General features: G+C 37.8%; 1 protein-coding gene across 1 annotated transcript in view; it reads right to left on the bottom strand.

The window, feature by feature from the left end:
- The window catches only part of VWDE (von Willebrand factor D and EGF domains), a 37,286-nt gene extending 24,623 nt beyond the window's left edge, over window positions 1-12,663 (bottom strand). Inside the window, exons 1-4 of the mRNA XM_051785968.1 lie at window positions 12,299-12,663; window positions 6,862-7,046; window positions 3,823-4,054; window positions 713-972 (exon numbers count right to left, since the gene is read on the bottom strand). Of these exons, the coding sequence (XP_051641928.1) occupies window positions 713-972; window positions 3,823-4,054; window positions 6,862-7,046; window positions 12,299-12,386 (765 nt within the window). The 5' untranslated portion in view covers window positions 12,387-12,663. The remainder of the gene's footprint in view (window positions 1-712; window positions 973-3,822; window positions 4,055-6,861; window positions 7,047-12,298) is intronic.
- Window positions 12,664-16,982: the final 4,319 nt, after the last annotated feature.

Here is a 16,982-nt window from a genome sequence, read left to right as displayed (position 1 = left end):
TGTTATTGTTGTGCATAAGCCATCCAAGCAGCCTGTCTTTGGCTTGAACATACAGATGCACAACAACCACATGGTTTTTTGGTTTTTATTTTGGCCCGGAAAAATAATCTCTATTTCGTAAATATATTTATTGATTTTTCCAATGCTTAAGGTTCTCAAAGTTACTATGAGAGTCTGTGTCTTGATTCTGCTACCATGGAAGGTAATGCAGGTACTCACACTGAGTAATTTCTGATGGCAGAAATTAAACCATTTAAATACAATCCTAGAGACAAAACCATTAAGCAGCAGCTCATTATTGATTCAGAGAAAAAAATCTATTTAATGAATCAACAACACAGCTTCTCACAACCTCTGGCTCTTACAGCCTCTCATTGAGATGCAATTGCATCCAAAAATCCTCCTAATTTACAGTATTGAATTAAAATCACAGTAGAGGGTGAAGAAGATGCAACATTAATAAAAATTTACCTCCTGGATGCATACTACACTGTAGTGAGACAGTCTCAAAACCTTAAAGGCAGTGGTAATTACTGATATGTTCTGTGGTATTTACACATTCATATGGGCACTGTTGGTGTAAACAAGTAGAGGCAGCAGGCTTCTTCCAGGAAAAATTATACAGCATGGTGATGGATCTCTGATCACTTTTAGTGTCTACTGGGCCATATTTACAAAGTTACAGAGAAATTATAATTAAGTTTTAACATACTCTGTCTCCAAGTCTGACGTTTATCCCATCTAGTTCCAGAAGTGAGAAGGTATGAACTGCTGTTTCGTGTGTAAGTTCTTCTTTGATACCTTCAGGGGAAAGTCTTGACCAAGTTACAATGAATCCAACAGAGCTGTTTGCAGAAGGAACGCCAAAGGTACACCTTAAGTAAATGCTGCCTTTGATCATCTCTGCTACAACTTCAGGAACGGATGGTAGTGGTGGTGACACAGATGGAGCTGATGCAGCAGGCAGGTTACCTAGTTCAAACAGAAGTGTGGTTTGTGCTTTTTATTCTGCACAAAATCAGTACTGGATAAAATGACACTGACTACCTTTTGCCAGTTAATAAACTAATAATATTTACCTTTTTCATATGTGGAAATATTACATAATTTCGTAAGAGAATCAAGAAAAATGTGTATCTTCCTTTTATGAATTGTTAAATGGAGAAAAACTCCTTACGAACCTTTTATTATAGTCTAGCCAATAGGAAGGTGCTAAAAGGGGGGGGAATTTAAAAAAAAAACAAAAACATAATAAAATACAATTAATTATTTTACCAGATAGGAGAGAGCAACATGCAAAAGAGTTTGCCTTAGAGTAGAATAATTTCACTACTTATAAAGAAGGTGGGAAAAAAAAGAATAAAGGAAAAGAAAAGGGCTATTTAGAAAGGAACAGAATAAACAACTGTAAATTTGCAGATTCCTCTTATATTGTACTTCCAAAGAATCAAATTAATCTGTAAATCAGAATTATCACAATTACTTTTTAACATTTCAGTCGTTACTCAAAACATTATTCTGAGAAAGTACTTTTGCAATCCAGATTTGTCTGACATTACCTCCAAACTGCTCATTTTGCAACAAGCCAAGCAATACTGTTGATAACATGAACATGTTTTTATTCAAGACAGAATATGACTAAATGTTGACATTATTGGGTCACAGATGCACAGAAAATCTTGAAAATCAAAACAAAATACTCACTGCTGCAGGCACCTTGAAATTCCATTCCCTCAGGATCACACATCTGTGGCTTTGCATCTGAAACAATCATAAATTGTTCTTACATTGTATATTCACACACATACAGTGTATGTGCTCCAGTGCTCTTAAATTATTGCCCTATATTACAAACACACCAAATATCACAAAACACTAATTGAAGTGCAAATTTGCAGAACAGAGGCAATCTTGTAATCTGATCCATATATAACTATGGCAGCAGTCAGTACAAAGGTTTGTGTTGGAAATCACCTCGGAGAGAGGGTCATCATGGCTAGGCTTCGTGAACGAAGATTTAGGAAGGCTCTATCCACGTTTGTTACAAGCACGCTGGTGGCTTATGAGGCCAATACGAGATAGACATGTCTGATTGCAGGAGAGAGAGGGTATACAAAACATTTTACCACCTCTGCATCTTTTACTACTGATGTACTCAGCCAATACTTATAGATGTTGTTACTGAAAAAAAGGAATTAAACTATTCTCTTGAATATATATTTTGCCTTCCCAAATCCACATCTGAACACTTATTCATTAACCACAACCCTGGACAGCCAAATTCAGTGCAGACCTGCTTTGAAAAAAAACCTCTTTCCTACAGGGGCCTAAGAAAAAGTGCTTTTGCACTGCTATTGTTTTGTACTTTGAATACCATAAAAAAATAAGTGGAACTTTGCATTTGTAATAGGAGTAGAAAGATGTTAGTCACTCCACTCAAACTACATAAGAAGGGCAGCAGCAACACTAAAAACCTCATTCACCAAAAAGAATGAAGACTTCACTGTTCCACACTTCACAATTCAACATCCGAATTCCTTAGCATGTAGAGGACAGACTGTTTGAACATTTGCATCAAGTGTTTACAGCTATCAAGTGTGAAAGAGAAAACACAGTACACATGGTAACCTAGATACTAAAAGTAGCACATCAGTACAGTGCACTTCATGCAAAAACATCATCTTATACGAGTGCTTGTAAACTCAAAATGTGTTTCAGATTTACAGCATTCAGCAGAGCCAAGTAAGAGTTATGCTTTTTGCCTGCTTTGTTTTGAGACAGTAAAAATTTGCTAGCTTGCTGCCTCTCTGGTTTTATATCTTCCTTCCTCTTCACAAGCCCTGAGCCAAAGTAAATGCAAGTCATACTGTGCAGGAATTCTTCATTGTTTCAGTCACATGCATGCTGAAACGTTGGAGAATGCTTTCACAATTGGACCTAAAGATGTAATGTTAGGCCACAAAGGCACCAGAAAGCCAACTGGCAGATTTGCTATTAAGTTTCTCAAAGTAGTCAGTAATAGAGACTATGACTCACAGTACTGCAGTATATGATGCATAAAAATATTGCTAGGATTTTCACTATGGTACATTATATGAGCTAGTAAGAATTTCCTACTGCACTAATTTGTCCCTATTTCACAGTGTTTCCCGGTATAACTGTAAGGATTTAACCATGCCTTACTTAAGTTATCTGAAAAATCTGGCATGAATAATGAAATACTGAAGTTTTGAGCTGTGAACAGCAACAAACTTCTGCAGCACAAGGGTCCAAGACAACGTGAGACATTGCAAAAATCTAAATTTCTTTCTCACAGTACTAATAAAGTGTGCATCAGTAAAGTATTTCTGTGTTAAATTTTCTTCTAGCAACAAAGTGTATGCTTCCCAGAATGAAGATAAGAGAATTACAGTAACAAAAGTATTCTGAACAATGCTAAATAACAGATATAAACACAGTTTAGTCAAGTTCTTAGACAAAGCTCACTCCGATACGTAATTCTATGCATGTTCAGTAATGGGTATTTGCGGAGTATGAGTGCCATTGTAGGTACAGTGAATTTTTATTTCCAGATGGGTCTTAATAACCCCACTTCATTACATGGAAAATTTCAGTTCTTAAGTTTTTGAGCTTTGAACAATAGTTGAGTGCTACACGTAAGTTAAAAAGGGTTGAATTGAACCCACCTTACCATTTCAAATCATTCTTCTATTGTATGAATAGTAAAAGTAAGAACTGCAAGAAATTCTAGCATAACTATTTTCTGACATTTCCACTAAAGCACACACAGGCTTATCTGAATTAGAGCATGCACTTTCTCACCTTCTGCACAATAACCCATGCATCCTTGGGTGGGCTGCAGTAAGTAAACAAAGAAATCTCCACAGTTCCTCACCCTGACAGGGATTCGGAAAAGACAGCAGTCTTTTGAAGTGCTGAAGAAAAACTGCCATGTAGCACAAGCTGTTAACTGTTTGATCTCACCAGGTCGAGGCATGGATTCTGACTCCCTCAGAGACAGCCAGATAGGGGCTTGAGTTCCACAGTGATTCATCTTCACCACCAGAAAAAAAGATCAGAAAATGGTTAATGCTAAATCAAACTGTTGCTGTGTTTTAACGAGAGGTACATATTAATTAATTACCTGCATGAGCTTTTAGCAAAGTTTAGACAGTGTAATAGAGGGCTTGCTGACTTTCCTCCTCAAGGTTGAATACAAATGTACACAAAAGAGACTTAAGTCCTTCACTGAGTCTAATGAATTTGTTTTTTTAAAGACAGGTTATAATTTATTGTCTAAAGAACCTAACTGGGAGTCACAACTGAGCGTTTTGCCCAAAGAAGGTCACAGTTGTGTTATGGTTTAGTGAGATACTCTGCACCCATTAACCTGCAGCAACTGACTGTGTGAATGCTATCACAGCAAATACAAGGCAGAACATACACACGCTGAATATCAACTAAACTGAATATAACACCCTTTGCCACGAATTGAAGGCTCTGCTAATCTCCTGGATTTCCTCTAAAAGATGTGGCCTAACCTGAAAATGCAAGACAACTGATAAGCCCCGTCTGTCTTTCAATTCCTCATCTTTATATACAAATATGCTTGTTGCAACCCCATAACAATCACATTGACTTTGTAGCAACCCTAAATCCTTTGGTGTTTACAAAGCAGTGGACCACGGTTTGTAGTGGAGATGCTGATTGAACAGGTCATTTTAGCAGATTATTGCTCCTTCTCTTGCAAGCAAAAGCCTTGTTCAGTGCTTTTCTTCATGGAGTAAGAAGTCTTCAGTGGAAAACTCTCCCTCACCCCTCATCGCTATGGCTATGTCAGGTCTTCACATCAAAGAAGATGCCCTGAAGGCCACAACTCCACAGTAGTACCAACCACGGTAACCAAACCATAAGTCTGATTTAACAGGCACAAGAGTTGACCAGTGGAATACAGAAAAATGAATTCTGAGAAGAGGATGCAAAGAGGGAATCTGGTTCGTGGGTTACCAGAATGAGTTAAAGATCAACTCCTGGCTTTCATGTGCTGCTGGAAGCAAACTGAAGAGAAACAACCACAGGGACACAGCATGTTAAAGCCAGCATTTGGAAAACATTTACATGAAAACTATAAATCTGAAACTGTGAGATTTTGAGACCCTCTTCTTCAGTTTTTCCCTCAAGCATTCCTTTCTTTGACCTGATAGTGCAACAAGGTGTCAAATCAACTTGTCTTTAGATCTCTTGGTATAAAGTCTACTGCAGACTCAATGAGCAATTACTTATCTCTAAATTACACTTTTCTTTCTTAATCTAGAATCTCTGAGCCCACCATCAATCCATCAGAAGGACAGAATTAATAACAAGTACTCAGAAATGTGATGGATTGCTTAAATCTGAATCTTTGACAGAGATTAAATGCAGCTATAACAAACGTTCCCCTAAAAGAAAAGAAAGGAGGAAACTTCCTCAACAAGACATCCATTTTAGTTTGTTTTTAATGTTTTGACTTCGAGATTCAAAATAAATGTCTTGGTTTTGTCAACAGATGCAAAAAAGCAGATGTCAAGGCATAAATTTTATTTGCTGAATAAGCTTTGAATCAATCTCTTTCCAACTGCAATTATCCGAGCTCCTCTGTGTTAGGATGGCAGCCTATTTTTAACAATATTTACTAAGCACTGAGAATTTCAGTAAAATTTCTAAAACCTACCTATATGAAATGAGTAGATATTTTGTCTAACCTCTCTTCTGAAAAACACAGTTTTTTCGACTGGTTTTCATGCTAACTCTTTACATAAAAGAATCAATTTTTGAGAAAATACAACCAGTTAATTAACTTTTTCCTTTTTTTTTGTATTAAACATAATTGAAAGAAAGTCCTTCAGGAATCATACTTTTTGATTTATTTTGTTTTCAGTATAAAACCTGGATAATGAGTAGCCTCTGCAGCACATCCCTCTTAGTCTTTGAGTCAGCTGCACATTAAGGGTACTTCAGTGGTGCTATATAGTTGCAAAGTTTTAATAAATAAATAAAAATAAGACAGGCTGCTATAAACTCAATTTAATTCATTAGTATACTTTAACTGGTTTGTATTCTTTTAGAAGCACTTAATTGATGGGATTTTATTTTAATTTTTTAATAGACTATGACCAGGAGACTTCAATTTTTTAGAAAAACCAAGGGTAAAATATTCTAATGACATTCTTAGGTTTTTGAACACGGAAATGTTTTAAAATAGGAAACGACAAAGACATATCTTCTTAGAATATTACAGTTTGTTGTATGCTCCAAAATAAAGAATTACACATCTAAAGTATTAAATATTTCAAGTAGTTCTTGAGTCTTTGGGGGCTTGCAGATGACAAGGTAACTCATCCTCAGTTAGCTCTGTTAGTTCAAGTCACTTAGTGAGTAATCCCTTCTCTCTGACATGATCACTTTAAAAGCTCCACAAGTACTGGATTCATGTGGCTTCAAGTTATTATTCTGCTTTCACATGGCTTTGCTAATGGACTGACCATCACATAGTTGCAGCTTTACAACATGATATCCCTGCTATGTTGCCACTGAGAAAATCTTCTTTAGCACTGACTACAAATTACAGTTTTTGAGTGCTCTAGAAGGGATTTAATTTATCATCTTTTGCTATTGCCCATTCAGTGTAAAATTTTCAATGCTTAAGACTTAATTTTCAAGGTAATGCATTTTAATATAATTAAGTATTTAGAAAAGATGGGTACTTTGTATTCTTCCACATCTGTCTCCATAAACATATTCTTTTTTTTCTATATCTGTTCTACTGAAAAATTCTTCAGCAAAGAGAGTTACTTCTCAGAATCAAATGATTTGTAACAATACCTCCACGCACTTGGTTGGCATCTCAGCAGGCTTATCAAAAATCATAAAGCGATACCATCCTGGTGTTAGGGAATGGTCACAGATCAAATCCTGAATAGCTGATTGCTGGAGATGGGATGAATCAAAATCAACGCTTCGGTAAGGACTCTGCAGGATCTGATGTCCAGCAGGAGAGCACTCAAGAACTGTGGAACAAGAGTATTTCAAGTATCAAGGCAGAATGTCTAACAAGTATTTTTAAAAAGATGTTAAGTATTTTTAAGGGAAAATAAGGATGTATCACGATATGGTTGAAACTAATTTTGCAGAAAAACATACTGAAGTCTTAGTAACAACAAATTCACGTTAGCACTCTGAAATTTAATAGAATTCATCATGTGGTCACTTTCTTTCTTTTTTGTGGACAATACATGCAAATTAGTAACCATTTACCCTAGATGTAAAAACAGAGGGAAGGAATATGTTTATACAGTCTATCTAGATTTTGACTTTCTGGTTCCACTGATGTTTATTAAACCTAAGAAACTGAATATAAATGGGGTGTCAGATATATTAGAGGATCAAAATCTTACCTGAAGTAAGGATTATCCAAAGTTCTTTTGTAAATAGACTATCATTTTACAGGATTCCAATGCATGAAATTAAGAATTCCCTCAAATGAATGAGAGATAGTTGGATAGTTGCATACAGTTTGTATGTGTACTTGCAGATTATAGCAAAAGTGTGTATGGAAATGGGTAGACACTTGGTTATGCATTTTATGTCAATTTGCATGACTGACAGGCTAATAATAAGGTAAATACAACCGAAAAACTTATTTTTGGACATCTAAGTGACCTTGTGGCCTCAAAAAATATCTCAAGATTTCTGATAGGTAAAACGAAGGATCAGAATACAAAGAAGTTTTATGATAGCTTTTTTTTACAATGCAGACTCATTCAGAAGTAAAGCAGAATGCCAGAATTTCTGAGTCTGATCTGACAGCTGAGTTGACTCCTGTCAAAGACAGTGACAACAGAAGTTCTGAGTAATGTTATATTTACATGCAATGTACTGAACAGCCATTCTTTCTCAGGAATGTGCTTGGGAAGTGAAAGTAGAGAAAAATAAAGTAAAAGAATGTTTATAAATAAATTACACTTGAAGTATACCTATCTATTTACCTTGCTTTTAAAAATGGATACCAACTGATGCTGACTGTGAACAGAATTTCAGGTTATACTGAATGACACAGTGAATCTTAATTCTTGCTTTCACTATGTTGCTAATGAATTTTAAAATGCAGCTGTAAGCAAAGCTCTCTAATGTCATATTTTGAATATGAATGCTCTGATCTTCAGTTTTCGGTCCTGGGTTTGTCTGTATTTGTCGCATATTTTGCGTGGTATAATTGTGTCACTGACTACAAACATATTTCGGTTCAAATCATGCAATAATGAAAAATCTTCCACATTTTTTGTGTCTTTGTCTAGATAACCACAACTATAAAACAGTTTCCAAACCAGGTAATTCTCTACCTTTAAATGGAGAAGAAGCCTTAGTGAAAGAACAGACTTCATCTCTTTTAGCACACAGCATGAGAATCGCATAGTCTTAGACTGAAGATTTAATCCAATATGGCTTTAGGCTACCCAGGCAGTAACAATAGCTTTATCTTCTAGCCTTTAAGGGCAGCTGGAAGTCGATGTGATTGACTGTGCCACCACTGTGCTTCTGAGTTGCTCATAGTAGCCTGTAGGCTATTCGTGTCCATACAATTTGACCTTACAGAGAACTTACCTCCACTGGAATTTAAAGAAAAGCCCTTGAAGAATCACAGGTCAGTCATGTGTGTTATTAAAATGTTTTCAAAGCAAGCTACAGCACAAGCAGTTTATGAACCATGGTGAAAGTTTCTTCCTGTCCTCTATTTTTTATTGGAATTCTTCCTTTCATAGAGCACCCTCATTAGTTTCCTTTCCTGTAACTGAGCCACTCCTGAAACAATTAATATCTGTTACCTTCTCCATTAATAAATCAAGCTAGACATGAGACAAGTCTTTATTTTCTTTTCCTCCACAGTTTAATTAGATCATCATTTGATAGATCTTTAAAGTAGCTGACTGTACTCACTTGTAATAGGGTTATAAATCCTACTAAAGATCAAATTATAAGTTTCTTATTATGCATATCACTTTAAAATGTCATCCAGCATTTTGTGTATTCTTTCTTCCTTTCTAGAAGTATGCTAATGTTTACACAGTTATTGTATGGAAACTTCAGAGTTGTGTAATACTGGTTGATGTTTTTTCTCTTTTCCTTTCCTTGCACATTCTGCAAAACAACTGAAAAAAACTACCATCATCAATAATACAAATAAAAATTACTTTTTTGCACATTTGAGTTTTACACATCTGAAATGCTGTCTGACTCCAGCAACAGCAGAAACAAATAAAACTATCATATTTATGGATAGATAAGGACAAGAAATGAATATCATGTTCTCTGTGAAAAAGTTACTCTTGAAGACCAGATCTGCTCAAACCATGGCATTTAAGAGGAGAGTCGGCTAAATTTTCCACTGAAGTCACAATTTACTTTTTCAGGATGCATTAAATAAAAATATATTTTGATATAAACATTCTTTAGAACAATACTCTCAGAATGACAAATACTGATTTTGATGTTGTGCTCCAGAAAAGTTTTGCCTGTGTCTAACACCTGGCAATTTTATAGAATCATAGAATGGTTTGCATTGGAAGGGACCTTAAAGATAATGTGGTTCCAATCCCTGTGCCATGGATAGCGACACCTTCCACTAGACCAGGTTGTTCAGAGTTCCATCCAACCTAGCCTTGAGCACTTCCAGGGATGGGGCAGCTGCAGCTTCCTGAGCAACCTGTTCCAGTGCCTCATCACTCCCATTGTAAAGAATTTTTTTCTAATATCTAATCTAAATCTACTCTCTTTCCATTTGAAACCATCACCCCCTGTCCTGTCACTATGTGCTCTTGTAAATAGTCTCTCTCCAATGAGTCACTCCCCAGTGAGTAAAGTCTGACAAAATTATAAGGACCTGAAAACAGGGTCTGATAGCTGGAAAGTGATGAGGAAGGTTACCTGCAGGGCAGGTTTACCTACCAACTCTGCCTAGCAGGTGAGAACATTAAAGTACGGGAAGATGTATGCACTACTGCTGTCTTGAATTCACCCACAGTCACGAAAAATTCTAACGTGTTCTGACACAAAATGGAAAACTCATTGTAAGTTTTAACAAAATTTAGCATTTAATCACGATTATTCTTGATGGAAATCTTTCCATGTATATGGGAATATTCTTTTTAATTATTTCTTTTTGGACCTTTAAATATATTAGTGATTTTATATCTTTAATTTGAAATATTTGCCATAGAATAAGGAAATTCTAATTATGAAACACACAAACAAATACTTGAGAATTGAGATCATGAAATTCAGGCTTCTTTGCAGATTGTGCACCTTTGGTTTAACTTAACTCAAAGGAGATACATGCAATAGGATACATGTGATCAGGAGAGACTTATTTCTAGAAAGTCAAACTCTCTTTTCTATTTGGAGGTCCAGATACTACATACTGTCTGCTGAAAAAGCAATCCATCCTGGGAATATATGTAGCTGTTTCCCCAGAATATTCCATCATATTCTGTGCTTCTTTCCACAAACCCTCCATATATTGCATATAGGTCTCTACTGTTCTTCAACTCGAGTCTCTGCATACCAGGAAGTATTTAATTCCGTATTTGCTTTTTCCTGGATGTCTTCAGAATTAATACAGTGAGCTTTACTGGGATCCATCACAGACCTTCTTGGTCCTGCCAGATATTGAGAAATGTGACCCTAGGCTGCAACATTTTAAAGACAAGGATACTATTGTGCCAGTGGATGAGCGTATTGGGAGAGATGTAGATGAAAGCTTTGCCAACACATCAGGGTTTGTATCAAGATTGACATAAACTGGGTCAGCTAATAGGTACTCTGAACACCACACCTTAACCAAAAGTCAAAGAGGTTTCTGAAATTAACAGAAGAGCTCACTTTCCCCAAAGCGACATTTAAGGCTCCTGACGACTGCCTCTGAGGCACTCAGGCAGAAAATTAGTTCCACAAAGGAGGAGCTTTTCAACTTCCTGTTCATATCTCTGTTCCATCCATGTACAAAGAGGGCTCAGTGATTGTCCACCTGTCCATAATATTTCCAGCATGATGGAGCAGTCAATAACTGAGAAATGATGAATGCAAACCAGAGCAGAGAAGAGAAAAAGAGCCACAGCAGAGTACAGATAGGCAAGGGCAGAGTGGCAGGACTGGCATCTCAGTTCCTCTGGTATAAACAGCTTATCAGTTTATATCTCCTCCTGTCCAAAGGTCAGGGTCTGGCAAGTGGTCTCAGTTAAACTCTTTAGTAAGTGCCCTTTCTGATCATGAATGTGCCTCTTCTTGCATCTACTGACTGCAAAGGAGGCAGCATATCAATATCCCAAGGCAGAAATTAAAACTAGGACTGCATTTAATAAAAGTGCTTAGATGTATTTGTGGATTTAAACTCTTCCAAAATACTAAAATAAAAAGAAGTTCACTTTTTGGAAGAATCTATCCTGAAAAAAAAACTGTTTAGAGTAACATTTTCAAAGCAAAACATAAAAATTACTGTAACTACTTAAAAGATGCCATTTCCTTGGATGAGACAAATGAGAACGTGAGCAAAAATGTTGTAACAATGACAGTATTGCAATCCCACTGAACAGGAATATGACTATTCCAATGCACAGAACAACAAAGAAAATCAAATCAACATGAACACATTAATACATCTTTATAAATGGCCTTATTTGAATTGGTGTTAAAAACACTTTTCAACCACTCATGTCCACACCCTAAGGGGTGTGTTGCAAAGGTAGTAAATAATTGCATAACCTCTATAAAAACGTAAAATATATGTTTATAGAACTTTTTGTAGTCGTTTTCAATGTAATACACTATTGCATCTACTCTTTATGTGGATTTCTGTCCGAAATTTGAAACAATACAGACATGTGATTTGCAGGAGTCCCAGGTAAGGATGTGCCAACGCACTGCCCGTGCTCCAGCACGCAGGGCAAGAGCGCCGTGAAGAGAGAGTGGGACAACCAGCACTCCTGGTCCTCGAGTTTCCCTAGGCAGGTCTTCTCCGCAAGTGCGCTACGACAAGGACAGTTCCTACTCTGTTGGTAAAGTTACGCCTCTTCCAGTGAAACCAGTGGCACGTAACTGGGGGGCGATGCGCAGGCGATGCGGGGACACAGGGGAGCACCCGGCGCTGCCCCTCCCAAAGCAGCCGCCCGCCCTGCGCCCTCCCGTCCACCTGCTCGCGGCGATGCTCCCGATTCCCGGTCGATTCCTGGTGCCCGATTCCCGGTGCCCGATTCCCGGCGCCGCTTACCTCTCCGGCGGGCCCCGGCCGCCGCCAGGCAGCCCATCAGGGCCGCGCAGAGCCAGAGGCGCGGGGCTGCGGGGGCGGCCCCTGCCATGGCTCCTCTCCGCGGACCCCGAGCTCTCCCGGCCCAGGCGGTGTCTCCGCGCTCCTCCAAGGGCTCCTTGCGCCCACCCCGCTCCTCAGCGCAGCCCCTCCCTCGGGGGTCCTCGGCAGGGCCCGGCCCTCCGCCCGCCCCCCATCCAGCCCCGGCCCGGCCCGGCCCCCCAGGGGTCGCGGTGGATTGTCCCTGTCTGCTCCCTCTCCCTTCCCGGCGCTGGGGGGACACGGCTGGGGGTTGTGCCCGGGGCGCGGTGGCATCCCCTGCCCGGTGCTCCCTGGTGAGGATTCTCAGCAGGAAAACGAACAACAGTCGTTAATTCTTGTTGAGGGCTTTGTAAAGATGGTTTTCACTATCCTAGACAGACTCAAAGCTAGTCGACATCATGAGCAATGTCCTACTGCCCTCCAACCCAGAATGGTATTTATTTTCTGATGTGCAGTAAAATGCTGAAGAAGAGCCGGTTTCAAACTGGCCGTTCCATAGATTGCTAAGAGTGTTTTATATTTCTTTAACCTTTATTATATGTAACCTTCATTACCATTAATGCAGACTGAGATTAGCAAACATTTGACAGTGCCAAGAGCCCAAGTTTCAAGACTTGCTGAGAAATGTTCCTCATGTCTGTCAGAGGACAAAGGACAGAACAAATTTCAGCATTTTAGATTTGGCAATCCTGATATTTTCTATTGTAGGCCTGAGGTTGTGCAGGCACTGAACTACCTTGCGCACACTAAGGTGTACAGCAGTCCACAGAAATGTTTAATATTTTCTGTAGGACATGCAGACCTAGATCTAACAAATGTTGATGACACTGAAACATAGCTTACTGCTTTCCACTGAACGTTGTTCAGGCTACAATGGTCAAAGAGGACTGCTTCCAGGAGATACTAACCCAGGTGGCTATTTGCAGAGCAGGTTTCCCAGCAGAAGGAGATATCAGGGCTTGGAGTCGAGGCAGATGCACAGCAGCATTGTGGGGGTAATCTGTCCTCTTGCTTACACACTCTGAGCCTCTTCATTGCAAGAGGCAGTTCAACTCCATGATGGTGGTGAGTGTTTAAAAGGAATCCCTGGCACAACCTAAGAGTTGCATGTGGAGTCTTGGATTTCTGACAGTTCTCTCGGGCAGATACTTATGTCTTAAGCATTCAGGGAAATTTTAACAATTAGTTTTCTTAATTGTTTACTCAGCTATCTGAGTAAACAATTGTTTACTAAGCTATCAGCTTATTTGTTAGCAGATATGATAAACTTTTATCCTGAAAAGTTGCATATGTCTGAAATTAGTTTGAGTTTTATTTCTAATTTTTCTAAAACCACATGCTTATAAAGAAGACAAGAGGAGAGAAAACTTACAAAGCAAGTTACAAAATCCGGACCTAGAAAGAGAGATATGAGAAGCTTTGACAAAATTTAAACATTGAACTACTTCTTTGACGCCTGCTAAATCATGATGGAGTGGTATTTACAGGAGAATTTACACTTTTGGTCATGTATCATTTACGGGATCGAAAGAGGTGGTAGTAATGGCTCCTGGAGTACAGACACCTTTCATCTTTTCCAGACTGGTTTTCCTCTACCAGTTACCTCTGCTACTATCAGCCTCTTACAGAGACAGCAGAGAAAGAACATATTGTTGTTAAAAGAGCTAACAACTTGCCCAAAAGTAGTACTTGGTACTCATGGTGACAGAGTTCTGTCAATGAGAGTGAATCTAGGGAAAATGAAAGTAATTCTAGGCCAACCTCATACTTATAATTGGAGAATAGATCTTTCCAGCAGGTTGCAATTTCAGAAAGTTTTAGTCCATAATTTCCGTAGTTTTAATTAAGTAAATCATAGGCTATGTAAAATTGGTTTGCACTGCTGAAAACACCTCTTTCATTTAAAATGGAATATGAACTCAAACTAGAATTTTGTATGTGCATATTATTAAGTAGCAGGATGTTTGGGAGGAAAATCGAGACTGTCAAATGAAGAATTTAAGATACTATAAATGGTTATGTAGTCCAAGTCATTCCTGTTGTAAACAGTTTAATATTCAACTGAAAACACACACAGGGAGTGATGATATCAATACAAGGAGCATTTAGACATTGCAGCCCAAAGCAACATTTCCCAGAGTGTATTTTATGATGAACAATGAAGAAAGAGAGATTTGAGGTTGGTCTTGAAAATTATTCCAAGGCTAACCAGTTTAATAATCTCAGTCTGTTTGGTAAAGCTTTTAAATATATATTTCTTTTAAGGTAGATTCTAAATTTTTGTCTATGGATGAACTAAATTGATTATTTGAAGGAAACCTGAGCAGAAGTGCTTTTGCTGGCTCAGGACTGGCTTATTAGGGAGGGAAGAGCACAGTGATAAACTGAAGAAGAAAGACGTGTTGGATGACAAGGAACATGACTGGGGCAATGCTGAAAATAGAATCATTGCAAAAGTTTAAAAATTCAGATAACAAAGAAAGTGGCTCTGCTGATGCTAAGTTCTTGAATCTGCAACTAGATTGTTCTGTTAACTGTTATCTGCATAAGTTCATTACTGTGAGCTCTGGTATGTGTGTATGGGTAACAGGAATCCTAGAAAACATGTCAAAGGAAAAAGAAGGCATTTTCTTATAAATACAGCCAACATAGCAACTTCATCATGTGACACTTGTATTGGTAATGTGCCAGTGTGATGTCTGTAACAGTGCACCTTAGATCATTAACTTCATATGTACAAAATACATAACGTCTTATACATTATTTAACAAGATAATGTTATCTCAAATTGCTTTGGCGGAAACAGTCCAGAGTGGACAACAGGTAAGTGGATAGAAGATCGATTAAGATAAAGGAGTAATAGCCTTAACTATTTTAGGTAACTAAGTCAGGAAGAGCAATCAGCAGTGTTAGCCAAAATATGTTCAAATAGGTGCACGTAGCTGCTTAGATGTGAACTGGAAATGAAAAATCACCTTCGAGTTTTAAAAGTTGTTGGCTCCAGACAAAATCAGAAATGTTTTCTCCAGTTGTATCCAACCCCCCAACTCAAAGGTAAATAAGAGGATCACCTAGAAGAAAGGCAATGCTTGTGGTAGCCTCCTTGGAATAACAAGTAATTAATGTGAATGGTAGGACCTGAACAAAGAATTACCATCTCTGACACTTAGATGTTCTTAGCCATGTTTTATAAACTCAGATAAACAGTTAGAGAAGAATCTCATTAAGCTTAAGCTATAATTGCCCATTGTATCTGATTTATTATAAGGCTTTTCCTTCAAGTTGTGGAGCTAAGAGGTGGAAGCCTTTCTTAAATAAATCTTCTGTGCTGTACTGTTAAGCCTGTCTGTACTGTAGGCAAGGTAAATCTGAGTAAGCCCTTTAAACTTATGTTGCTGTATTTGCTATCTGTGCAGAGATAGAGCATGGATGTTAACTCTAAATAAAGCTGTGAGCAGAACTTGGAAGTAGGGAGAAATTTCCCTGCAAAGCTTCAAAGGTTATTGTTGTAATGCCAAGTGCTGAATGTTTGGAAAGAGTTGCCTTCAGCAGATAACACCCCTCCTGTAAGGAGCAGATGGCTGAGAGATAGCCTGCAGCTCTAAGCAGATCCAAAATTATCAGAGAAGGATGAGTTCTCTTGCACTTGCCCTTTAATGGTTTTAGTTCTTTCTGTTTGTAAAAATAATTTCTTTTTACTTGTATTAGTTCATATATATGAATGGTAAGTGAACTTGTCCTTTCCAAAACAATAAATTGTTAACATTCTTTGTCTAATCAATTCTGTCTTTAAAGTCAAATTCCAATCTTCCTTCAAATTGTAGGTTGTGTCACTTTTAACTGAGCTAACGTTCATTTGATTTAAAACAGCTCTGAAACTAATGTCTGGAAACATCATTAAGACGTAGGAAGACACAAAAAGACACTTTGCTAGTTCCACTTCAGAATGAGATATTTGATTCTATCCCCCATCCCTATCTTTGACACCAAACAAATAGAAATAAAGAACCAGTAATGGTCATGTGCATTTATTTATTTCAGTCATTCTTTGGCTAACGTTACAGCATCACAAGAGGTTAAATTTATTCTGCTTGCAGCTCTTTCAGAAAACTGAGTGGCTTTTGGGTGGCATTTGTTTTCCAAAATGCTTTTAAAATTTTTAGAGGGTATTTTTTAAACTACCATGTAAATGTACTCAGCGTTGACAGCCTGTTTAACTTTTAGAAGTAATGACATCTTTAGTATGTTTTAGCCCTTAATTCTCTTTTATATTTGACCTCTTGTATATACTGTATTTGACTTATGTAGTAAAGGACTTTGGTGTAAAATTCTAATGTAATTTGGTTTTGATAAGCAGTGTAAAGTTTAATGTAAATCATAGGAAATTGATCTCCAGGGGTTATTTAGAGCCAAATAAAATCAGTCTTAGGCTTTCCATTAATTGTCTTTGGATCAGTCCCTTACTCTTTTATTGTTCTCAAGTATTTTTATATTCTTAACTCATAGTCTATCAGCTGTATTTATTCAGAATATTTTGAACTCTGAGAAGTCCCTTGGCTAGTGGAATAGTAATGGAATAATCTTTGTTTTACCCATACTGAACTGT

The sequence above is a fragment of the Manacus candei genome, unplaced genomic scaffold (assembly GCF_025592945.1).
Source record: "Manacus candei isolate 608988 ecotype Guabito, Panama unplaced genomic scaffold, ASM2559294v1 h1tg000021l, whole genome shotgun sequence".
Classification (NCBI taxonomy): Eukaryota; Metazoa; Chordata; class Aves; order Passeriformes; family Pipridae; genus Manacus; species Manacus candei.
The sequence above is the reverse complement of the archived record's forward strand: the minus strand, read 5'-3'. Positions and strand labels throughout refer to the sequence as shown.